The 26,486-nt window shown below is 41.0% G+C and overlaps 1 protein-coding gene across 13 annotated transcripts in view; it reads right to left on the bottom strand.

Moving 5' to 3' along the window:
- Nucleotides 1-10,393: 10,393 nt before the first annotated feature.
- Nucleotides 10,394-26,486, bottom strand: part of LOC126065979 (zinc finger protein 596-like) — a 63,365-nt gene continuing 47,272 nt past the window's right edge. For 8 of the 13 annotated variants that reach the window (XM_049866706.1, XM_049866703.1, XM_049866701.1 and 5 more), the window contains one exon: nucleotides 18,225-26,103. In XM_049866706.1, the coding sequence (XP_049722663.1) occupies nucleotides 24,958-26,103 (1,146 nt within the window). In that variant the 3' untranslated portion in view covers nucleotides 18,225-24,957. Of the gene's footprint in view, nucleotides 12,574-15,791; nucleotides 16,001-18,224; nucleotides 26,104-26,486 lie in introns of those variants that run through there. The other 5 variants (XM_049866702.1, XM_049866704.1, XM_049866714.1 and 2 more) reach the window with 2 other exon arrangements.

The raw sequence follows: 26,486 nt of genomic DNA on the forward strand, positions 1-26,486 counted from the left end.
GATCACTAACCACAAGGAACATGGCCGGCAATATTGCCCAACCAGTTATCTATTCCTGACTGCTGAGTGCCCCTGGCTTCCCCCAGGATGTGCACAGGGAGCCTTCTGATTCTCTGTCCACAGCATCCCCACAGTCTGTGTGCCTCCACATTCCTGCTTCAGCTGCCTGAGTCCAGGTGCCCTCAATGCTCACCTGGAGAGTACCGCAGTGAGTTTTGTCCACCACTTGCCCTTACTCTATTTCATCCTTTGCATCATAATCTGAGTGATATTTCATTTTGTTTATTATAATAAATACTGTTCTCCATCAAAAATTAAAACACAAACATAATAAGAGATTTCCTAAATGCATGCTCACGCCTTTCTTTGAGTTTCTAAAGAATTTTATAAAGCTGTTAATAAGTTGTGAACTCTTAGTATAAGAGATGTTTTAATGTGTGTATGCTTAAATTACACATAGACAGAAATAGTCAACACTCTGACTGAATTCTAGCCATTTCACACAAATTCAGTATGCAGGCACAGTCTTAGGAGATTACGTGAAGGAAGAATATTTTTGCTGTGTCCATAGAAAATAGAAGCACCATTCAGGTGTTCTGGATTGTGTTAATAATTGAAAACAGCAATACATAGAGACTCTGTAACCTTAACCTCTCTAAGGCTAGGACTCCTAAGGTTCAAATAAGGGTTGCAAGAGGTAACTGGTAGATTCTTTCCTAGCTACACTCCTCTTTTCCCTCCTCCTCATGGGACTGTTGTAAAATTTTGGTGAGGTCATGGATGTAAAACTCATTAAACTGGCATCTAGTTAGTGCTCCACAGGTATCAGGAATCACTATTACTATTACCCTGAGCTATCCAAAACCATACTCACCTACCTTGAGTGTTGGTAAGGTCCCCTTACTGGGGTTTTTCATTTGTTAGATGTTCTTTCGATAATGATTAAAGAGTCAGGTAAGACTATGGTAGAGGAGGAGAGGGGGATGGGAGTTAGATATTTGTATTAGTTTTCTATTGCTATGTAACAAATTTCCACAAACTTAGTGTCTTAAAACAATATAAACATAAACAGTATACACATGTCAGGAGTACAGGTATGGATTAACTGGTCCTCTGCTCAGGTTATCACCAGACTGAAATTAATGTGTCAGCCAGAGCCACACTCTCAGCCGAGGCACCCTCTCCTCTTCAAAGGTCAGCAGAATTTAGTTCCTTGAGGTTGTTGACTTAAGGTCCTCAACTTCTAGAGTTCAACTGCCATTCCCTGGAGGTGGCTTTTTCCAGAACATGGGAGTTTAATGTTTCAAGATCAGCAGAAGACTGTTTCTGCCTCCACACCATTCCAAGCTCTTCTATTTCTGATCTGTTGTTGTTGTTATTGTTGTTGTTAGGTGCCGTCAAGTCGGTTCCGACTCATAGCAACCCTATGCACAAAACAAAATGGTGGCCCGGTCCTGTGCCATCCTCACAATCCTTGCTGTGTTTGAGCCCATCATTGCTGCCACTGTGTCAGTCCATTTCATTGAGGGTCTTCCTCTGTTTCACTGATTCTCTGCTTTACCAAGCGCAATGTCCTTCTCCAGGGGCTGATCCCTCCTGCTAACCTGTCCAAAGTATGTGAGATGAAGTCTCGCCATCCTCGCTTCTAAGGAGCATTCTGGCTGTACTTGTTCTAAGACAGATATGTTCATTCTTCTGGTGGTCCATGGTATATTCAGTATTCTTCACCAATACCATAATTCAAAGGCATCAATTCTTCTCTGGTTTTCCTTATTCATTGTCCAGCTTTCACATGCATACGAGGCGATTGAAAACACCATGACTTGGGTCAGGTGCACCTTAGTCCTCAAAGTGACATCACTGCTTTTTTTTTAACACTTTAATAAGGTCTTTTGCAGCAGATTTGCCCAATGCAACATGTCATTTGATTTGACTGCTGTTTCCATTGGTGCTGATTGTAGATCCAAGTAAAGTGAAATCCTTGACAACTGTAATATTTTTTCCATTTGTCGTTTCTGAGCTCCTCCATCTATAGACCCTATAGACCCATGCAGGAAAATCTTACTTTTGATTACATTACAGCTAACTTATTGTTGTTGCATGCCCTTGAGTCAATTCCTAAACACAGTGACCCTATAAGACGGAATAGAACTGCTCGCATAGAATTTTCTAGGCTGTAAATCTTTATAGGAGCAGATCACCAGGTCTTCTCTCCCTCAGAGGTGCTGGTGGATTCAAATCACCAACCTTTCAGTTAGCAGCTGAGTGCTTAACCATTGGGCAACCAGGTTTTCTTAGCAACATGTATCTTCAAACTCCTTCACTTTTCCATATAAAATTACCTAATGAGGAAAATAATTAGGTCCAGGCCACACACTAGAGGAGGTGATTATACAGGGTTGTGCTCCAGAGAGCAAAAACCTTGGACGCCATCTTAAAATTCTGCCAACCAGCAGACCCCTTCCAAATCAGGGACCACAATAATCAAATTTTTGTGGAAGAAAGTAAGCATTTAACAGAAAGCATTGGGAGAGATGAGAGAGTGTAATGACAAGAACTGAACAACTACTGTTCATCAGGGAGGGTGCTAGGTCTAGGTGCTCTACATACTTTGGTTCATTTGATTCTCACAAGACCTTGCAGCAACCTCATTAGGAAGCTTGAGCTTCTCAGGCCAACAAACCTAGAACTTCATCTCATTCCCTCATATTTGCTATGTGATCCTCCAGACACAGTACTTCATCTAATTTGATGGAAAATGAGGTTACTGCAGGTTCACCTTTCACCTTTGTCCCTCGACCCTCACCAGTACTCACGCATTTGTTGATTGCCACTCCTTTTTATCTTATGTTCTCCCCCATTTCTTGCCTTTTCTGGTCTCACCTTACCTCAGTTGTTCAGTCTTTTTCTGGCCCCCATTTCAACTTCTCTGTCCTCCCTTTGTCTCATATCCCCAAGTGTCTGGCCTTAATTGCTCACTGCTGGGTTTGTCCCCACCAACAGTGGCCTCCTATGACACACTTCCCTGCCTTTACATTGATTATCCTGCCCCCTCCATTCTCTCAAACCTCCCAATGTTTTATTCAGTTATTCCCTGGAGGATAGGTCATTTCCCCAGCCAGGTTCTTTATTCCCCATTCCTCCTCAGTCAGATTCATCCTGGACCCTCTGGCCTTCCTTGTTATTCTCAACCCCAAACCCTCATCATAGATATGGCTTCCAAGGTTCACTTGGGCCACCCACATTTCTGCATCTTGCCCTCACATTTCATTAACCTTCTTGACCTGTATTCTGCTTATGAGGCCTGTGTGTGTGATTCTAGGATCATGAGTTCCTGCCCAGGGCTTGGCTCCTTCCCTGCTCAGGACATCTCCACTGGCTTAGCCTACCCAACTAGACATCATCATCCTCACCCTGCTTATGCTCAAGTCTCCCTCTACCTGTTTCTCTCCTTCTCCAACTCACCCCCATTTTCTTGGCCTCTTCTCCTCTCCTCCTCCAGCACCGGCAAGAGGAGAAATGATTATGGCAGTGCAGGTGGGAAAATGGAACCTGAACTAAGAACTGCTGGTGAATGGAAGGTACGGGGTAAGAGAAAGAGGAGAGAAATATCTGTTGCCTTTTGTCTAGAAAATTGCTCCGAAGCAAATGGATAACAAAACTCATCCCCTGAGGGGGTCAAATGGCTACAATCCAGAGTAGGCTTCTACATTCAGCTCTCAACAAATATTGTATGGCCTTATTTATATAAAAAGACAAAAAAGGGAAATGTTTAGAGACCAAAGTTTACAAGTGGTTACCAGGGGCAGGAGCGAAGGAGGTGGGCGGTGTAATCACATTGATTAAGGGTAGGGTTCCACAATTATTGCAACTGATGTCAATAAGTTGTACACCTGTAAAGGCTGAATTAGAAAAAGTTGTGTGATAGATATTGGATATTGTTATGGATTGAATTGTGTTGCCCTAGAACGTGTGTCAGCCTGGCTAAGCCATGATTCCCAGTATTGTGTGGTTGTCCACCATTTTGTGATCTGATGTGATAGGACTCACATGTGTTGTAAATCCTAACTTCTATGATGTTAATGAGGCAGGATTAGAGGCAGTTATGTTAATGAGGCAGGATTCAATCTACAGGATTATGTTGTAACTTGAGTCAATCAATCTCTTTTGAGATATAAAAGACAGCAGCAAGCCGAGAGAAGAGGGACTTCTTACTACCATGAAAGTAAAGCTGGGAGCAGAGCACATCTTTGGACTGAGGGTCCTTGCAATGAGAAGCTCCTGGACCCAGGGGAAGATTGATGACAAGGACCTTCCCCTAGAGCCAAAAGAGAAAGTCTTCCTCTGGAGCTGGCATCCTGAATTCAGACTTCTTGCCTCCTAGACTGTGAGAGAATAAATCTGTTTGTTAAAGCCATCTACTTGTATTTCTGTTATAGCAGTACTAGATAACTAAGATATATTTATAATGATGTAAAAAAAGAACAGCTGCTGAGACTGCTTGTGTACAACCAAAAACCTCATGGGATTTTGTTCCTTGATTTGGAGGCTTAGGGTCATGGTTTCATTCAGTTAATTGGCCTAATAACGTGTCTAGTGCTTCTGTTCTACCTCCTAGCTTGTTGTGTAGTGACTGGGATTTTAAAAGTTTGTAAGTGGCTATCCAAGGCATGACAATTGGTCTCTAGTCACCTGGAGTAAAAGAGGAAGAAAGAGAGTCAGGAATAGGAGGAGGATATGGAATGTGTGGCTAATTGCTTCCATGAACAACTGTCTCCTTTGCCATGAGACCAGAACTGGATGGTGCCTGGCTACTATTACTGAACATTTTGATCAAAGAATGCATACAAGAATCCTGACCAAAAGAGGGAATATGCAGAACAGAATTTAAAATTCTCAAAGGCTCCATAATTTCTGGAGCCACGGGGGCTGGATGAACCCCCAAAACTATTTCCCTGAGATAATCTTTAAACCTCAAACCAAAAACATCCCCCGAAGTCTTCTTAAAATCAAACAACAGTTTTGTAAAACTAATGAAAAAAAAACAAGGTCTGCCTTGAACACTATTCTCTTTTAAGAACAATCTATATATGATCAAGATGACAACCACAACTCAAAAGATAAGATAGGAACCTTAAGGAGCAGTGAGTTTATGTTAATGGGGGAGGAACAACTCAGAGAAGGAAGGTGAGAATGGTTGTACAAGTCAAAGAATGTAATCAATATCAGTGAATTGTACATGCAGAAACTGTTGAATTGGTGTATGTTTTGCTGTGTATATTCTCAACAAAGTAAATTAAAATAAAAAGATTACAGCCAAGAAAAAAAAAAAAAAGTGCCTGTAAGACAGGAGTGCTATAAGGCATTTCAAAAGGGATGAATTTCTCAGATCTTGGAGACAGCTCTAGGTCTTAAAAACCAGACACTGCTGGGGTCTTAAATGCTAGCAAGTGGCCATTTAAGATACAACAATGGTCTCAACACACCTGGACCAAAGGAGAATGAAGAACACCAAAGACACAAGGTAATTATGAGCCCAAGAGACAGAAATGGCCACATAAATCAGAAACTACCTCAGCCTGAGGCCAGAAGAACTAGATGGTGCCCTGCCACAACCAATGACTCCCCTGACAGAGAACACAACAGAGAATCCCTGAAGGAGCAGGAGAGCAGTGGGATGCAGACCTCAAATTTTTGTAAAAAGACCAGACTTCATAGTCTGACTGAGACTAGAAGGACCCTGGAGGGCATGGTCCCCAGACCTTCTGTTACCCCAAGACAGGAACCATTCCCAAAGCCAACTCTCTTCAGACATGATGGGACTGGAGTATAAGATATAAAATGATACTAGTGAGGACTGAGCTTCTTGGATCAAGTAGACACATGAGACTATGTGGGCAGCTCCTGTCTGAAGGGGAGATGAGAAGGCAGACAGGGACAGAAGCTGGCTGAATGGACACTGAAATACAGGGTGGAGAGAAGCAGTGTGCTGTCTCATTGGGGGGGAGAGAAACTAGGAGTATATTGTACAAGAGACTGACTTGATTTGTAAGCTTTCACTTAAAGCACAATAAAAATTAAAAAAAAAAAAAGACACTGAGGCTTATCATTTGAAGACATCTTGAAGACATGTGTTTACATTTCTGAAGATTAGGTGAGAACACTGAGTCTTTTCCACCTGTCTCCAAGGAGCAAAGATATTTTTATCCCTCTCTTTGGGGGCATGGAGGAAGAGGGCTTCCTCTCTCCTGTTTAAAAATTGAGAAAAATCTATTGTTCTCTCTTTCTTATCTGTAGAGTGAAACCCACCACTAGCTTAGAGAATTTTTCCATGGGATGTCATGGCATCATCTACAGAAGACTGGCTGCTTATCTGGTTGTATCACTAAAGAACTAATTTCTCTCACCTTTGAGTTTCTTCAGTATCTACCTCTCTCTATCCATCTCTCTATATCTATTTATAGTGCATAACTGTAAAGTGGGAAAACATCTCAAACACTGCATAGCTCTTGAAAAAAGATATAAGTGGGAATTGCATTGAATCCATAGATAAATTGTGATAGAAGTGATACATAAACAATGTTTTTGAATCCATGAATGTGGTATATTTCTTCATTTATTTAGATATTCTTTAATTCCTCTATGTAAAGCTTTATAATTTTGGTATAGGGATTTACACACCTTCCATTAAAATCATCCTTTAATATTTCGGTGCTGTTATAAACACTTCCTGTATTTCATTTAAATTTTTATTGCTAGTATATAGACATACTATTGATTTTTATTTTTGCCTTGCGTCCTGTGACCTAAGGAGTCCTGGTGGTGCAGTGGTTAAGCACTCAGCCGCTAACTGAAAAATTAGTGGTTCAAACCCACCAGCTGCTCTGTAGGAGAAAAATGTCGTAATCTGCTTCCATGAAGATTACAGCCTTGGAAACCCTATGGGGCAGTTTTACCTGTGTCAGACTCACCACGACGGCAACAGGTTTAGTTTAGATCCTGTGACCTTGCTAAATTTACTAAACAGTTCTAAATATGTTTTTGTGAATTCATAGGAATTTCTACATACGAAACCAAGTCATCTGCAAATAAATGCAGTTTTCATTTTTTCTTTCCAAGCCTTATGCTTTTTCTCCTCTGTGACGTATTGTGCTGTGTAGATCTGCCATTATATATTAAATACAAGTGATGAGAAAAGACTTCCTTTCCTTTGTCCCTATTTAGGGTACTCAATCTTTCAACATCATACATGATTGAGCTGTGGTGAGAACAGATATACTTGTGGGACCAAGTTTAGTAGGAAAACAGTCTTTCAACATTACATATGATGAGAGATGTAGTGGTGAGAACAGACATACTTGCACTGGAATCAATATTAGTAGGAAAGCATTCAGCCTTTCAAAAATATATATCATGTGGGCTGAAAAACTTTTTTTATATACATCCTGAATCACGTTTCCCAAATTTAATGTCTTCAGTGGCTGTTTTTCTACATCTGCCCCCTCAGGCTGAGACTGCCTATGTTTCTTGCCCATTTGGGGATCTTATTATTTGTTTGATTTTTAACAAGACTTGATTCTTTCAGTGGGTTCTGACTGATACTCTATCATGTGCCAAAGTAAAGACAAGTGGGAAACATGAGCCTCAGCACATCTCAGTAAATGACTGAGTACAGAACCCTCTCACCCACTGAAGGAGATTCTGGTCACTGAGATGAAGTATGGTTCCCTCTGAGACCATAAACCAGGCAAAGATGTCTGTTCTTACCCTTTGGATTTTTAAAATATTTAATTAAGTGAAAATATATTCACCAACTCAATTTCTACAAGTAGTTTGTGACACTGATTATATTCTTCATGTTGTCATCCATTCTTGATATCCTTTTCCAAATTATTCCACCTCCATTAACATAAACTCAATGCCCCCTAAGGAAAAACTCCCATTTCTTTTCCCTTCCACCCTTGGTGACCACCAATAGGCTTTGGTTTATATATATCTGTTTATTTCACATAAATGAGATCACACAACATTTGTCCTTTTGTTACTGACTTATTTTACTCAGCATGAATTCTTCAAGGTTCATGCATGTTTTGGCATGCATCAGAACTTCATGTTATGGCTCAGTAATATTCCACGTAGGTATATATATTTTATTTATCCGTTCATCTATTGATGGACATTTTGGTTGTTACCACCTTTTGGCTATTGTGAAAAGTGCTGCAATGAACATTAGTGTACATGTGTCTGTATGCATTCCTGCTTTCACTTTTTTGGATATATGCCTAGGATTGTGTCATGGATTGAATTATGTCCCCCCAAAAATGTGTGTATTAACTTGGTTAGTAGTCTGTGGTTGTCCTCCATTTTGTGATTATAGTTTTATGTTAAAGAGGATTAGGGTGGGACTGTAACACCCTTACCAGGTCACATCCTTATGCAATCTAAAGGGAGGTTCCCTGGCATGTGGCCTGCACCACCTTTTATCTTCCAAGAGATAAAAGGAAAGGGAAGCTAGCAGAGAGTGGGGACCTCAAACTACCAAGAAAGCAGAGCCAGGAGCAGAGCACGTCCTTTGGACCTGAGGTTCCTGTGCTGAGATGCTCCCAGACCAAGTGGAAACTAATGATAAGGACCTTTCTCCAGAGCTGACAGACACAGAAAGCCTTCCCCTTGAGCCAGCACCCTGAATTCAGACCTCTAGCCTACTGGACTGTGAGAGAATAAACGTCTCTTTGTTAAAGCTATCCATTTGTGGTATTTCTGTTATGGCAGCATTAGATGACTAACATAATTGGGAAGTTCTACGTACAACTTTTTCAGTAACTGCCAAACTCTGTTCCACAGTGGCTACACGATTTTATGTTCCCACGAGGAATGGATGAGGGTTCCAGTTTCTCTACAACCTGGCCAATACCTGTTTTCTGTTTATCTTTGCTGTTGGAATGGGGCATGAGATTTTGATTTGCATCTCCCTAATGGCTAACAAATTTGGCTTTTTTCTGGTAATGGCTAATGAGACCAAATCGACTTGATGGCAATAGGTTTAGGAACCATGGTGGTGCAGTGGTTAAGTGCTCAGTTGCTAATGGAAAGTTCAGCAGTTCGAACCCACCAGCTGCTTTGCAGTAGGAAGATATGGCAGATTTACAACCTTGGAAACCTTATGAGACAGTTCTCTGTCCTACAGTGTCGCAGTAAGTCAGAATTTATTTGACGGCAATGGGAATGGCTAGTGATGTGCTTGTATGCTAACTGAAAGGTCAGCGATTCAAACTCACCAGTGGCTCTGCAGGAGAAAAGACTTGGTGGTCTGTTCCCATAAAGACTACAGCCTAGGAAACCCTATGGAAAAGTCCTACTCTGTTATATAAAGTCACTATGAGTCAGAATGGACTCAAAGGTACTAAACAACAATGGCAATGACATTGAGCATCTTTTCATGTGCCTGCTGGCCACCTGAATATCCTATTTGCTGAATGTTCATCCAAGTCCTTTGCCCATTTTTTGATAGGGTTGTTGTCTTAGTCATCTAGTGCTGCTATAACAGAAATACCACAAGTGGACGGCTTTAACAAACAGAAATATATTTCTTTACAGTAAAGTAGGCTAAAAGTCCAAATTCAGGGCATCAGCTCCACGGGAAAGCTTTCTCTGTTGTCTCTGGAGGAGGGTCTTTGTCATCAATCTTCTCCTGGACTAGGAGCTTCTTGGTGCAGGAACCCCGGTTCCAAAGGACAGGCTCTGCTCCTGGCACTGCTTTCTTGGTGGTATGAGGTCCTCAACTCTCTGCTTGCTTCCCTTTCCTTTTATCTCATGTAAGATAAAAAATAATAATAATAATAAAGGTGGTGCAGGCTACACCCCAGGGAAACTCACTTTACATTGGATCAGTTATAGTAAGGTCATAACTGATCCAATGTAAAGTGAGTTTCCCTGGGGTGTAGCCTGCACCACCCTAATCCTCTTTAATATAAAATTACAATCACAAAATGGAGGACAACCACACAATACTGCAAATCATGGCCTAACCAAATTGACACATATTTTGAGGGGACACAATTCAATCCACGACAGTTGTTTTTTGGTTGTTAAGTTGTAGACTTTTTTTTTTTTATTGTGTTTTAGGTGAAAGTTTACAGCACAAATTAGTTTTTGTTGTAGGTTTTTAAAATATATATATTTTGGATATTAGGCCCTTATTGGACATACTGTTCCCCCAAATTTTTTCCTAATCTGTAGGTTGTCTCTTTACTCTGTTGATGAATTTCTTTCCTGAACAGAAGTTTTTAACTTTAATTTTTATGATGTCCCATTTATTTATTTTCCTTTTTGATGTTCATGTTTTTATTGTTATATCTGATAATCCATCATTAAACACAGAGCCACATCCGTATATTTTCTCCTAAGAAATTTATGGTTTTAGTTTCCACATTTAGGTCCTTGACCCATTTTGAATTCTTTTGTGTATGATATGAGGCATGGATCCTGATCCATTCCTCTGCATATGGAAATCCAATTTCCACACCACCATTTATTGAAGGGACTCTTCTTTCCTCAATGACTGAACTTAGTACCTTTGTCAAAAATCAGTTGACCACAGATGTATGGAAACTTTCAGATTTTTAATCACTGACACAAGACAATCATCAGCAACTCCTTAGAGGCACCCCAAGTGATGCTCCCCACAGCCACAATCAGTTACTTTTAGAAGAACCCAAATCTGAGTCCATGGACCCTCAATTTGCAAACCTATATTTCCATTACAGATAACCCTAACTCAGCTCCCACACTGCCAAACAATCCTTTGCCCAACCCCCTCAATCACCTTTCCACACAGAACCACAGTAATCACCACACATTGCCCCAAATCTAATCCTTCAGACCCTGAATTTGTCACCAACTGGTCAAGATCCAGTCCCTTCCCATATATAGTATTAACAGATTCCACAGGATTGACTCCACTACTCCTTCAAACATTTCCAGGCACCTTGGGGTCACCATTGGACATTTGATGGAATCACTGGAGCTCCAGGGATGTTGAATGTTGAACTGATATCTGGTAAACAATGCTTCTGTCTATAAACCAAACCAAACCCACTGCTGTCGGGTAGATTCCGACTCATAGCAACACCATAGGACAGAGTAGAACTGCCCCATAGAGTTGCCAAGGAACATCTGGCGGATTTGGACTGCCAACTTCTTGGTAAGCAGCCATAGCACTTAACGACTACACCACCAGGGTTTCCATTTTCTCCATAGCCACACTCAAAATTCACTAATCATAAACACTGACCCCCACAGTAACTACACACTCCCTGAACACATAAAAAGAGTGATCACACACAGTTTCCAAAGGCCTACATACAAAATATATGATCATATGTAAAACCAGTAATACACAAATATATGCTGATCATTATGTTACCCAAAGCAGGTCCTGCTCTCTGTAGCTTCTTGTCAATAACGACACACCGAGGTGAGGAGGGAGGCAACGAGTAAGGAGGTGTATACCCCAAATCAAGCTCTCTAAACAGAGGGAGGCAGAACCTTTTATACCGTCTCGCACAAGGAAGTACATATAAACATGGAGTACGTAGGTTATCATGGTGCGCAGGCGCAGTAAGACAAATTGCTTTTTTTTTCCCTTGGCATGTAGGCTAGTAAACTCAGTTTGACCAGCTTGAGCCACACTCAGTCCTTTGAGGGCAATGGACAGGAGGAGGCTGGCTCTGCTTGATCTGAGCAGCTCCCAGTTGAACCACACAATCACTTTGTTTGCTAATGGAAAGGAGGAGCAGGTCTTGCTTGACAACGGCCACATTCCCTGGGTTGTGGAGAGCATCTTCTAAATTGGTCAACAGCTCCTCAAAGTAGGGAATTATATTGAACAGCAGACAAAAATTCTTGTTACAATTAAAGAAAATAAAAATAGTAAACAAACGCTTTAGCGAATTATAGTTAGGTAACCCAGAAGTCAGCCAGTCAAACATATTTGACCTATGTTGGTTAGGAATATGAAACCAAGTAACTTTCTGATATATTGACAAGTCCAACATTTGGTCATTTGGTCGCACTTGCTACTGATTGTGCTAATTTGACTAAAGTGTTACTATGCCAAGACTATGTGAGAGGCAAAGTCAGGAGAAGAATGGAGGTGAGGTACCACAGCTTCATATTTGCACAAAACAGGGTCTAGTTTAAGAGATCTTCTATCTTAAACAGGTGAAATATGAACAGGAAGGAAAAAACCACAGTCAACAAACTCTAGAAGCTAAAAACTCAGAATCCCTTAAACAGATACTTCAGGTCTTGTAATGGCTCACAGTTCCAGTTTTCCTGAAGAGCGGTCATTGTAGAGTCGGAGTCTGGGGCAGATGCAGCTTTCAGCCAGCTGTGATGAATCCAAGGTTTGACTCCTTTCAGTTTGACCGCCCTCTGGGTGATGACAAGCACCTTGAAGGGTCCTTTCTGCTTGGGCTGGAGAGGCTCGTCTTTCCAGGCATGCAACAGGACCCCAATGTCCAGGTTGAAATGGGTGAACCTCAGAAGGGTGTTCTTGTCTGGAAAGGGTGTCTGTGGAGAAAATAAAGGACAGCAAAGAACGCAAATACACTTGTATAGTTTTTTTTTTCACCTAATACAATTAAAAGGTCACTAAACCCTGGTGCCGTAGTGGTTAAGTACTACGGCTGCTAACCAAGAGGTCAGCAGTTCGAATCCGCCAGGCACTCCTTGGAAACGCTATGGGCCAGTTCTACTCTGTCCTATAGGGTCAAAATGAGTCGGAATCGACTTGATGGCGGTGGGTTTGGTTTATTCATCAGCCTGTGATTTTTCAGGAGAGGCTTCCATAGACAAGCTCAATAGGGCTTAATTTGAGCTTGCTTCTGGGAGCTGCCCTAACCCTAGGCAAGGCTATAGGGAGAGCCTATATTCACTTTCATTTTGCTTCTTGACACACCTTTGCTACGTGTCTTTTAAATGTATGATTTACTCTTTCGACCTTTCTACTGGATTGTGGTCTCCAGGCTGCATGTAGTTGTCATTTGACATCCAGCAAACGTGCATCTATTTGGGTTACATCAGCTACAGAGTGAGGTCCATTATCACTTCCCATGGAAGCAAGTAATCCAAACACTCTGTGGGTAGGATAAAATTCTCAGTAACCTTTCTTTCCATAACTCCCACCACTGATATTGATTTCTTTGATAAGGATCCCTTCAGATTGTTAATAACTGACCAGATGGCCTCCGTGTTCAAAAAAAGTCAATCATTTCTCCCCCAACTTTTACTATAACCGGGGACTCCTCAGGGAAAACTGGAATAAGATTGGCCCCTGGTCCCCCTCAGTCCAACTCTCCCACTTGTCATATCATAACCTTTTCGGGTTCCTTCAGGGCCCTTCATCTCTTAGGACATACTCTTCTCCAATGCCCTTCTCGTTTCACACCATGTGCACTGGTTTTTCCCTAGTTCCGAAGGGCTGAATTAACGGGTGCTGATGGAACAAGTCCAAACTCAGCCCATCTCTTCATTGCTGCACTTCCCCCTCTTTCACTCATTAGTAGACCCAGATGGTCACCACAAGTGAGTAGACCAAGCTGTCTACTCACCAGCTCCCTTATCTTCCAGTTCTGGAAGGGTACTCTTTCTGAGGGACACTGACTTTTCCTGCCTCAATGCATCTAACAGTAAATCTCTTGCTCAAAATTCAAAAAAAGCGCAACAGCCATTTTTTTTTTCCTGTAAATTCTTCCTTCAAATGCAAATCTTCCATTCTCTTAGCAGTTCTGGGTGGTTATGAACATCTTTTCAAATGCAAATCTGGGTGGGGTTCAGGTTTTTTACCTAAGCCCCGCTCTATACACAAGGCTACTTGCTTGAAACAAAAAGCCTGCGTTTCTCTTGGGCAAATCCTAGTTCACCTTTTAGCATATCCAATTTTAAGCATTAGCTGAAGGCAGAGTTATATGCCAAACCCAAGTCATTACTACCTTACATTTAGGTCTGCCTTACAACACAGGTAGGAGAAACATTCACCACCCCTAATACATTCAGATAAACACATAATCCTAAACACATAATTGTTTTACAACATTCCTATTTAGTCTTCTCCACTTGACTATCTCCCCTTTTATATGCATATGGTGTTAAGTCTCTGGCCCAGTTGAACCAGAAGACCCTGGCCCTCTGTCATAGATTGAATTGTGTCCCCCCAAAATATCTGTCCACTTGGTTAGGTCATGACTCCCAGTATTGTATGATGGTCTATCACTTTGTCATCTGATGTGATTTCCCTACGTTTTAAGTCCTACCACTATGATGGAAACCCTGGTGGCATAGTGGGTAAGTGCTATGGCTGCTAACCAAAAGGTTGGCAGTTCAAATCCACCAGGTGCTCCTTGGAAACTCTATGGGGCAGTTCTACTCTGTCCTATAGGGTCGCTTTGAGTCGGAATCGACTCAATGGCAGTGGGTTTGGTATTGGTTTTGGGTATCACTATGATGTAATGAAATGGATTAGTGGCAGTTATACTGGTGAGATCTACAAGATTAGATAGTGTCTTAAGCCAATTTCTTTTGAGATATAAAAGAAAGGAGTGAGCAGAGAGTGGAGACCTCATACCACTAACAAAGAAGCACTGGGAGGAGAGCGTGTCCTTTGGACCAAGTGTTCCTGTGCAGAGAAGCTGTCCAGGGGAAGGTTGTTGAGAAGGACCTTTCTCTAGAACCGACAAAGACAGAAACCCTTCCCCTGGAGCTGATGCCCTGAATTTGGACTTCTAGATTGTGAGAAAAAAAAAAAAATTCTCTTTGTTAAAGTCATCCACTTGTGGTATTTTTGTTATAGCTGCACTAGGTAGCTAAGACACCCTTTACCAATCATCCTGCTTATCTAGCCTGGCTTTTGCCCTAGGCCACTCCAGGTGGGCCTTTCCTCCCCTCAGCTGCAGCACAACCTTCTCTTCAGCCATTACTGGTAACAAGTAAAGTAACTAAGAATCAAACGTTTTACATTGAAAGCCCCTTCATTCTTTCTCTTACAAAGTCCCATGCTCTCATGAGTACGGAGCCAGGGCAAAAAAATCCTTCTCCTCATGTCAACTGTAAAAATGGCTTGGGAGCAGTGTCTGATTTCCTCCACCTAGTGCAGGGGGTTGCCTTAATGCGTATATCCCTGTTGAGGGTTCTGGGCCCCAGACCAAATCAGGCACTGCTTTGAGTATGCATTGGGGTAAGCATCTCAGCACCGGAGGCCTCAGGGGCTGACGAAGGCTTTACAGGATAAAGGGGAGGTTTATGACCTCCAGTTAAAACTGGGTCCTCTTCTGGAGGACTAGACAAAACAGGGGTTTTAATCTTGGTTGGAACCATGATTTTACATTTTTTCTGCAGATTCTGATTCTTATTTTACCACAATGACATAAAAGGTTCAACATACATTTTCTCATTCCACTTTCTTCCTTCAGTACAGAAAAAATCTAACTGCAGTATGGTGTTATGATTTAAGGATGCATTCTCAAGTCAGTCGGTGTTACAAAAAAAAACACCTCATTTTAGAGTTTTTCATTGGGTCATATGCAAAATAAAACCAATTCTTTAAAATACACCCTAGAAGACTACATTCCAGAATACTTGAATTACATCCCAGATTTCAGGTCTTTGATGCCAAAATCTGAAACTACAGAACGCTTATTTAAAGTGAAAATATTTGACCTTTCACTGGCTAAGCATTACCAGATCTACAGTCTATCCACTTCTTGCACAATAGGACTTATTTCTGTACTCACCAAAGGAGTTTTTTTCCTCTTCCTGGGGCACCTGACACCATTCCCTCTTCTCCTCATGTAGTCCACCACCAAGGGGTCTGAGGTCAGCTCTGACCTCAATGGCCAACATGTATCTTCCCCGGAGAAAGATTACCGGCATGCACGTGGGAGAAGTGGTCTGTCCTTTCCTGCCAGAGGCAATCTCAGGAGTCAGGCCATGCTGGTCCCATCTAGGGTCAACAGAATTCGTTACCCAAAGGCAGGTCCTGGGCAGTGTGGCTTCTCATCAATAATGACACACCGAAGTGAGGAGGAAGAGCATTTATACAAGCACACAGGCAAAGAGCAAGGAGGTGTACCTCAAATCAAGTTCCCCAAAGGGAGGCATAACATTTTATACCGTCTCTCACAAAGAAGTACATACAAACATTATGGGCTACTTAGGTTATCATGACATACAGGCTCAGTAGGACAAATTTCATTTTTTCCTTGGCATGTAAGATAGTAAGCCAGATTTGACTGGCTTGAGCCATATCCAGCACTTGGAGCACAATGGACAGGAGGGGGGTAGGTTCTGCTTGGTCTGAACAGTTCCCAGTTGAGACACACCAATTGCCATTCCTTTGCTAATGGACTGGAGTAGGTCTTGCATGCCAATGGCCAAGCAGGTCCCGGCTGCGTTGGCTATCAATTACACATCCATTTGCGCCACCCGCACTGACTGAAGTTTCTACAATGACCATGTCATGGATTGAATTGTGTCCCCTCAAATTATGTGTCAACTTGGCTAAGCCATGATTCCCAGTAAATTGTGATTGTCCACCATTTTATCACCTGATGTGATTTTCCTGAGTTGTAAACAATACCTCTATGACGTTGATGAGGCAGGATTAGAGGCAGCAGGTTGTGTCTTATGTCGAACTCTGGAGATGCAGAAGTGAGCAGAGACATGGTAACCTCATACCACCAAGAAAGTAGTGCCAGCAGTGCATCTTTTGGACCCAAGATCCCTGTGCTAAGAAACTCCTATACCAGGGCAAGATTGACAAAGACCTTCCTCCAGAAGTGACAGAGAAAGCCTTCTGTCATGGATTGTGTCCCCCCAAAATGTGTCAGCTTGGTTAGGCCATGATTCCCAGTATTGTGTGGTTGTCCTCCATTTTGTGATTGTAATTTTATGTTAAAAAGGATTAGGGTGGGTTTTTAACACCCTTACTAAGATCACAACCCCGATTCAATGTAGTTTCCCTGGGGTGTGGCCTGCACTACCTTTTATCTTACAAGAGATAAAAGGGAAGCAGAGAGTTGGGGACCTCATACCACCATAAAAGCAGTGCTGGGAGCAGAGCACGTCCTTTGGACCCGGGGTCTCTGTGTGGAGAAGCTCCTAGTCCAGGGGAAGATTGATGAGATCTAGAGAGAAAGCCTTCCCCTGGAGGTGTTGCTGTGAATTTGGACTTTTAGCCTACTTTACTGTGAAAAAATACACTTCTCTTTGTTAAAGCTTTCCACTTGTGGTATTTGTTATAGAAGCAGTAACTAACTAAGACACCCTCCCCTGGAGCTGGCACCCTGAGTTCACACTTCTAGCCTACTCAGCTATTAGAGAACAAACTTATTGTAGCCACCTACTTGTGGTATTTCTGTTATAGCAGTACTAGACAACTAAGACCATGACTGAGTAGTTTTTTATTGGACAGGTCCACCAAGTGACAATAAAATCTGAATAAAATTGTCAGAACTGTCTTAGGCTGGATTCTCTAGAGGAGCAAAACCAATGACATACAGAGATTTAATTCAAGTTGTGGAGGCTGGCAAGTCCCAAAAATCAATGTCAGCTGTCAGGCTGGAGGCTTCTCGACTCACATGGCTGCAAGGGTGATGAACCCTTACGGGCAAGTCAGGCGGCAGGATTCCAACTCACATCCCAAGAACTGGAGGTCAGATGATGAATCAATGCAGGATCCAGAGCAAGAGGGAGCCTTGCTGGAACATCCGTTTATATACTGGGGGCAGATCACACCCCCAATGAAACTCCCTTTTCTACTGGCTGCTCATTGCATATCTCATCACGGAGGTGATTACATTTATTACATTATGGGAGAGCAATCAGTTCAACGTCTGCCAAACCACTGAGAATCATAGCCTAGCCAGTTGACACAAAACCTTAACCATCACCAACTATTTTAAGGCATTGAAATGCAACCAGTATAGACAGGACTTGATTTGAGTACAATATCTAAGGAAAGTACAATGATGAGTGCCACATTTATAGTGATTTCTCTCCTGTGGCATTTGAAAATTTGTAAGATGTGAATATAAAGTCCCCCAAAAAACAGAAGTAGCCTTTCTGGACTGAGGAGAAATAGGCTAACATTTTGTGCAAGCAGAATATTGGATCTTCTGATTTCAAATAGGATTGTCAGGAAGTAGAGGCAAGACAACTAGAAAATATTCATTTAAAAGTGTATGTTTTAATACTGATACACCAATGTTCTCAGCAGCAATATTAACAATAGCCAAAAGGTGGAAACAATCCAAAGGCCCATCAACAGATAAATGGATAAAATGTGGTACATTCAAACAATGAAGTACTATTCAGCCATAAAGAGAAAGGGTGTTCTGATAAACGCTACCACATCAATGAGCCCTGAAAACATCATGCTGAGTTAAATCTGATACAAAACAAGACATATTGTATGATCCCCTTTATATGAATTATCTAGAAAAGACAAATACATAGAGAACAAAGTTTGTTAATGCAACCAGGGGAATAAAGGCAAACATGGGAGTTACTGCTTAAGTAGCACTGAGTTTGTTACGAGTTGTCAGTTGCTCTTAAGTTGGTCTGATTTATGGTGATTTCATTTGTGTCAGAGTAGTCCTGTATTCCACAGGGTTTTCAATGGCTGATTTTTCAGAAGTAGAGCACCAGTCCTTTCTCCTAAGGAGCCTCTGGGTGCATGTGAATCTCCAAACTTTCAGTTAACAACCGAGTGCATTAACCATTTGAAACAAAGGTGTTAAAAAAAAAAAAACACTTTGGAAATGGATAGTGGTGATGGGTACACAGCATGGGGAATTAATGTCATGAAATTGTACACAGAGTTGTTAAAATGGCAAATGTTTTGTTATGTATTTTTCCCAGAATTTTGAAGTTTATCTGAAAGAAAATAATTCAAATGTAAATGCAGAAAGATCTTTCCCATTAAATTAAGTCCCTTAAATTCTCCCTTAAGTCTGAAAAAGTTTATTACGTGAAAAATAAAGAATATCGTCAAAACATCCTTTGTGGGTTATTTTCTTTAATATATGCAATTAAAAGGAAAAATCATTTCATATCAGAGAAAAACAGTGTAGTTTTAAATATCTGAGAAAATACATGCACTAAGATTCCAGAAAGTAAATAACCATTATTAGGAGAAGACAGATCATCAGACATTCGTCTGGGGAAACAGACAGACACTACCAGGGAATAAAAACAAGCATGTGGACTGAATGTGTAAAGACTGAAATCTACAGAATCCCTAAATACATGGCTGCTTTCCGCCACCTGAAAGCTAGAAAAGGAAGGCAGTGTAGTATCTCTGGCAATCCCATGGTTTTTTGGAGAAAATGTCCAACTGTAGAAAGATGCCTGAAATAAATCCAGAAGATTGATCTTAAAGGTATGAGGGTTAGACTCATTGTAATCAAAACTGCAACCCACCCAGAGTACAGTTCAATTCTTGATTGAAAATAAATGATGATTCCTTCCCTCTATCTTCCAGAGAGAGAATATCCAAACTCTCTGGGGAAAAGATCAGTTTCAGTCTCTTCCTATGTGTTAAATGGCTACTTATCATACGATAAAAAGTAGAATATATACAAAATAGCCCTGGTGGCACAGTGGTTAAGAGCTCAGCTGCTAACCAAAAGGTTGGCACTTCAAATTCACCAGCCACTCCCTGGAAACCCTATGGAGCTGCTCTACCCTGTCCCATAGAGTTGCTATGAGTTGTAATCGACTCAAGAGCAATGGGTATGTATGGGGATGTAAGACAACAAGAAATGTTACAAATAATAAAGTGAAAAAAAGAGATACAACAAACAGAGCCACATATATCTTGAGGTTGAACTTACAAGGAATTTAGAATTATAAGTATTTTACATAAAATAGAGGAAATTATAAGAAATGTATTAATAGATGGAGAAGTACTATTGCACTATGGCAAACTATAGTCCATGGGTGAACTTAATAGATAAGTTTAACAGACTTTACAAACAGAAGGCAAAATTAATGAACATGAAGATATATCATTATAAAATATTGCAAACAAAAGCTCAAGAATAAAGTTAGAAATGGAGGCGGGCACTGCATAATCCCTCAGAAAAAAGATGTTAAATTAGTTATAACCATCTAGATTCTGTTTTCCCATGTGTGAAACAGGGATATTAATCACTTCCAAATGAGTAACAAGTAACAGGACTTCTCTTGTCATCTTGCCAAAGGTATGAGCTCCACAATTTTCCCTCCTAGACTTCTGCATGTGTATGGAAAGGACTCAGTCACTCCTGATTGGTAGTTTGGAAACTCACCATTTTCTGGGAAATATAAACAAGGTCCAGTTCTCATGGGTTCTTTCTCCTCTCTGTTTTGGCAAGCAATTGCTGTTTTGACTAGCAGTGTTGCTAGGAGGGGCAGTGCTTTGTGGCTAGATACATTAATATAAATATAAAGTGAAACCCGTGAAAGCTGGAACTCGACAGGACTGCCCTGTTTTTCCAGGTCTCGACAGTTTTCCATCTTTGACACGGTGCAATCTTACCACTTTTCTATTGCTATTAAGAACCATACCTCATAAACATCCAGTGAGTTTTCCTTCTCTGAAAGGTTTCTGCCTTACACAGGTTCCAGCTTTCGCAGGCTTTACTGCAAAAGGCATTCTGAAAATGGGACATTGCCCACATCTTGTTCTTCCATGTCCTCATCCTGGGGAATTTTCTCACCAATGTACCCATAATCATCCAGAGTTTTTAAGAAGTTAAAGACATTTTTGTAACTCCTTTTTAAACTTTGAAGGCAATATTAAATGGATTTTTAAAAGTAGAATTTATGTACAATCAGAATTTCCTGATAAAGTATGTTTTTATTTATCAACATTTGCTTTCCTTTACCATGTACATATATAGCTCTAAAATGTTAAGAAACACAATTTTGTGTTCTATATGCTTCAGTTTACAACAAAATTTTGATTAGCCCAAATCTATGTCTTTTAATGGGATAAAAACCTGGAACCTGACCGATAGATTTTTCACCAATTTCTACTGTTTACACATGTGCAAGTACTAATCTATTGAGTATAATATCGTTTCACAGCACTTCTTACAAAATTCTACATTTGATATGCCCAGATCACTTCACAATCCTTCACATTGTTGTTCCACATATTTTCAAAAGGTCTTTTGCAAAAATTGAATCCTTTGCTAAATTTTGTTCTCAAGGGTTTAGATTTTTCTTTCCAGTCTGAGTCTTCTGATATGAAATTCACTTATTTTTTTTTTTCTTCCACTTTGATTTTTGGAATTTCTACTTGATGTGAGAATGGAAGTTCTACTGTGTCCTGTGGGGTCACTGTGACTCAGAATTGACTCAACTAAAAAGTTGCTCTACCAATAAAATGACTTCTCATGCTTTTTCATTAAAAACTTCTCCACCGTGAATTATCTGGTATTCCTTAAAAGACTTTGTCCTCCTAGTAAACACTTTTCTATCTTCCCGTTTTTGTGGTGTCTTACTTTCCTAGAGCAGCTGTAACAAAATACCACAAAGTGGGTGACTTTTAAAGAATAGAAGTGTATCAACTTGGTTAGGCCATGATTCCCAGTGTTGTGTGGTTGTCCTCCATTTTGTGATTGTAATTTTACATTAAGAGGATTAGGGTGGGATTGTAACACCACCTTTACTCAGGTCACCTCCCTGATCCAAGGTAAAGGGAGTTTCCCTGGGGTGTGGCCTGTACCACCTTTTATCTCTCAAGAGATAAAATGGGAAGCAGAGAGGTGGGGACCTCATACCACCAAGAAAGCAGCACCAGGAGCAGAGTATATCCTTTGTACATAAAGTCCCTGTGCCTGAGAAGCTCCTTGACCATGGGAAGATTGAGGACAAGGACCTTTCTCCAGAGCTGACCGAGAATGCCTTCCCCTGGAGCCAACACCCTGAATTTGGACTTGTAACCTACTAGACAGTGAAAAAATAAGTTTCTCTTTGTTAAAGCCATCCACTTGTGGTAATTCTGTTACAGCAGCACTAGATGACAAAGAGAATTTGGTACCAGGAGTGGGGTGCTGCTTTAACAGATATCTAAAATGTGGAAGCAGTTTTGAAACTGTGAATGGATAGAGTTGAGACAGTGGCAGAGGACCAGCGCAGCAGAGAACCTGCAGCAGCAGTGAACCAGCAACAGCAGAGAACCAGCAGCAGCAGAACCAGTAGACCAGCAGGAGACAGTGCTGGAGCCAACCCACAGAGGGAGGGCGCTGACTGCCTGTGTGCAGGGGGCTTCCTGGTAGAGTGGGGTGCCTCCAGGTACTTACTGGTGGAGCTAGGCTTGCTAACCCATGGAGTCAGAAAGCTGAGTGCCTGTGTGCAGGAGGCTTCCTGGCGGAGTGGGGTGCCTCTGGGCACTTATCAGCAGAGCTTTGGAACACTTGCTCCAGCAGGGCAGATGCGGGTTTGAGGCCCAAGGAGCTGAGAGGCCAAGAAACCAGGAAACAGAAGCTGAAGAGACAAGGAACACAAGAAACCGAGCTGCCTCAGTCTCCAAAGGTATGGCCATGACTTCAGGGGTTTCAAAAGGTGGAGCCATGGCCTCTGGTGTTTCTAAGGGTGGAGCTGCCACTCGGATGGACTAGAATGGTGCACCTAAAGCTGAGGGAGCAGAGTTGCTGTCCCAGTGGGCCTGGAAGATGGAGCTGAGGCCCAGAGCCAAGGGGCCTCCACTTAGAATCCGGGGAGTGTGGCCAATACTTACAGGCTGGAGGGAAGGGCTATTGTGTAAATTGTCTCAGAGAACTAAGGATTATTTTCAAAGCTTTGAGGGCTAATGTAATGTGTTCTGCTAACTTGCTTGGTGCCTGTTATGCCTTCTTCCACTCCAGTTTCTCCCATTTGTAATGGAAATCTCTAGCTTGTGCCTTTTCTGCCATGTACCTTTGTAAGCAGATAACTTGTGTTCTAGATTTCACGGATGAAGAGGATTTTTTGAATTTTGGACTTGGACTTAAGACTTTTGCTATGCTATGATGGGATGAATATGTTTTGTATGTTACAAGAATGTGATGGGGGGGCAAAGGGCAGAATGTCATAGATTGAATTATGCTCCCCCCCCGCCAAATGTACCAACTTGGTTAGGCCATGATTCTCAGTGTTATCTGTTTGTCTTCCATTTTGTGATTGTAATTTTATGTTGACAGGATTAGGGTTGGATTGTACCACCGCCCTTACTCAGGTCAACTCCCTGATCCAAGGTAAAGGGAGTTTCCCTGGGGTGTGGCCTGCACCACCTTTTATCTCTCAAGAGACAAAAGGAAAGAGAAGCAAGCAAGGAGTTGGGGACCTCATTCCACCAAGAAAGCAGCACCAGGAGCAGGGCATGTCCTTTGGACATGGGGTTCCTGCACCTGAGAAGATTGAGGACAAGGATGTTCCTTCAGAGCCAACCGAGAAAGCCTTCCCCTGGAGCCAACGCCCTGAATTTGGACTTGTAACCATCCACTTGTTGTAATTCTGTTATAGCAACACTAGATGACTAAGAAAACCATGTTCTCTCTGTCTGCTGTAAGATCTTTCCTTGTTTCCTCCACCTTCTGGTGTTTTGTAGTGGTGTCCTTTGGCTTGTAGATGTATCTTCACATGGCACCTGTCTTCCCCTGCTGAGGCTCTCCATGTCTGTTCTTCCCTTTTATAAGGCACCACTTAAAAGCAATCATGAGACATCCTACTCTGGTATGATCTCATTAATTGATAACAAAAGAAAAACTATTTTCAAACAAAATCACATTCACTGGTACAGAAATTAGGACTTCAACATATCTTTTTTAGGGACACAACTCAATCCATAAAAAGCCATTACTCCTACACTGAGTTTTCCTATGCACACCAAGGCTGGTGGATGGCTGAGTAATAGTATACAGTGATTTACAGACGAGTTTATCTCCTGTGGAGTTTATTCACTTTGTTTAAAGGATCAATATATATAAGAAGATATTTCCACGTTGAATACAACAGAATTTTTCTCACTTGTGAGTTCTGGTTTAATAGTAAGAACTGTGACTTAAGACTATCACATTTATTAAATTTCTCTTGTGAGTCTTCTTATGTCAAATAAGGTCAGACCGCTCACTAAAGCATTTGCCACATATATGATATTCATATGGATTCTGTCCAGTATGGATCTGCTTAGATTGAAGTAGTAAGGATGACTAAGACTCTATGTCAATTACATACATAGTGCTTCTTCAATGTGTGATTCCTATGGAGTGTTTAAATGTTACAACTAAGGAGGAAGTCTCTTTCACAATCATTACATATATGAGTGCTTGCACGTCTAAAATCAAAACAATAAATGAAAGTTTTCCCACATACATGGCACTCATATGGTTTCTCTCCTGTGTGTTTGCTCATGATTTCTAAGGTCAGAACATTGACTAAAGACTTTCCACACAGCTGACAAACATGGTTTCTCTCAAGTGTGAATTCTCATGTAGCCTCACATTAGAACTCCCAGAGAAGGCATTCCCACATACATGGCATTCATATAGTTTCTTTCCAGTATGAATTCTCTCATGAAGTCTCCGGTTAGAACTTCTACTGAAGGTTCTCTCACATATATTACATTGAAATGGTTTCTCTTCAGTCCAAGTTTTCTCTGGATCTTTAAGTTCAGAACACTGATTAAAGGCTTTTCCAAATAGTTGATATCCATATGGTTTCTCTTCCATGTGACTTCTCTCATGTTGTCTCCAGTTAGAGCAATTCATAAAGGCTTTCCCACAGGGATGACATTCATAAGGTTTCTCCCCAGTGTGAGTTCTGTTGTGTTGTGTAAGACAAGACTTTTGAACAAAGACTTTCCCACATATATGGCATTCATATGTTTTTCTCCTGTGTGTTTTGTCATGATTTCTAAGGTCAGAACATTGACTAAAGACTTTCTACATAGTTGACAAACATGGTTTCTCTCAAATGTGAATTCTCATGTAGTCTCATGTTAGAGCTCCTAGTGAAGGCTTTCCCACATACATGGCATTCATATGGTTTCTCTCCAGTATGAATTCTCTCATGAAGTCTCAGGTTAGAACTTCTACTGAAGGTTTTCCCACAGACATTACACTGAAATGGTTTCTCTCCAGTATGAGTTTTCTCATGATCTCTAAGTTCAGAACACTGACTAAAGGCTTTCCCACATAGTTGACATCCATATGGTTTCTCTCCAGTGTGGCTTCTCTCATGTCGTCTCAAGTTAGAACAGTTCATGAAGGCTTTCCCACAGAGATGACATTCATATGGTTTCTCCCCAGTGTGAGTTCTATTGTGTTGTGTAAGGCAAGACTTTTGAATAAAGACTTTCCCACATATATGGCATTCATATGGTTTCTCCCCAGTATGTGTTTTCTCATGACTTTTAAGTTCATAGCTCTGACTAAAGGCTTTCCCACACAGTTGACAAACATATGGTTTCTCTCCAGTGTGAATTCTCTCATGTTTTCTAAGATTAGATTTTGTACTGAAGGTTTTTCCACATATATGACAATCATATGGTTTCTCCCCAGTGTGAGTTCTATTGTGTTGGGTAAGGCAAGACTTTTGAATAAAGGCTTTCCCACATACACTGCATTCATATGGTTTCTCTCCAGTGTGTGTTTTCTCATGACTTCTAAGTTCATAACATTGACTAAAGGCTTTCCCACAGAGTTGACAAACATACGGTTTCTCTCCAGTGTGAATTCTCTCATGTTTTTTAAGGTTAGATCTTGTACTGAAGGTTTTCCCACACATATGGCAATCATATGGTTTCTCTCCTGTGTGAGTTCTAATGTGTTGTATAAGGTCAGAGCTTTGAATGAAGGCTTTGCCACATAGATGACAGTCATATGGTTTACTTCTAGTATGAATTTGCTTATGTTGATTAAAGAATGACTTGTTACTAAGGGATTTTCCGAATTCTTTGGTGACATCATGTTTCTTTCCCGTGTAAGTTAACAAATGTTGAGTCAAGGTGACATTGTTGGTAAAATCTTCTCCCAAAAAATTACATTCAAAGGGATTCTCTTCAGTGAGAGATCTCTGCTTTGGGAAGAACATGAAGGATTGTTAAACATTTATTCACATATATTTATTCATACATTTCTCTATGTATAAATTCTAGAATAATTATTCATTAAAGGACTCAAGTTACAATCTTCCCAACGTTTATTACATATGTGTGGTGTGTTACTCTTCTGAGTGCACAGAGATTGACTCTTTTTATAGCATCCTAACCGCAGGACTGCCTGATTAATTTTGAAGAATTCATTGTTTCAAAGACTATATATATGAGACACGCTATGCAATTGTCCTTTTATAAGACCTTAGGTTATAGTTTTGAGCACAGGCTCGTCTCTTCCCTAAATTCAAATAAACCAAACCTTACTGCAAGGACAGAACTTTACCCAAACTTTAATTACAATAAG

This window comes from Elephas maximus, chromosome 22 (assembly GCF_024166365.1).
Source record: "Elephas maximus indicus isolate mEleMax1 chromosome 22, mEleMax1 primary haplotype, whole genome shotgun sequence".
Lineage (NCBI taxonomy): Eukaryota > Metazoa > Chordata > Mammalia > Proboscidea > Elephantidae > Elephas > Elephas maximus.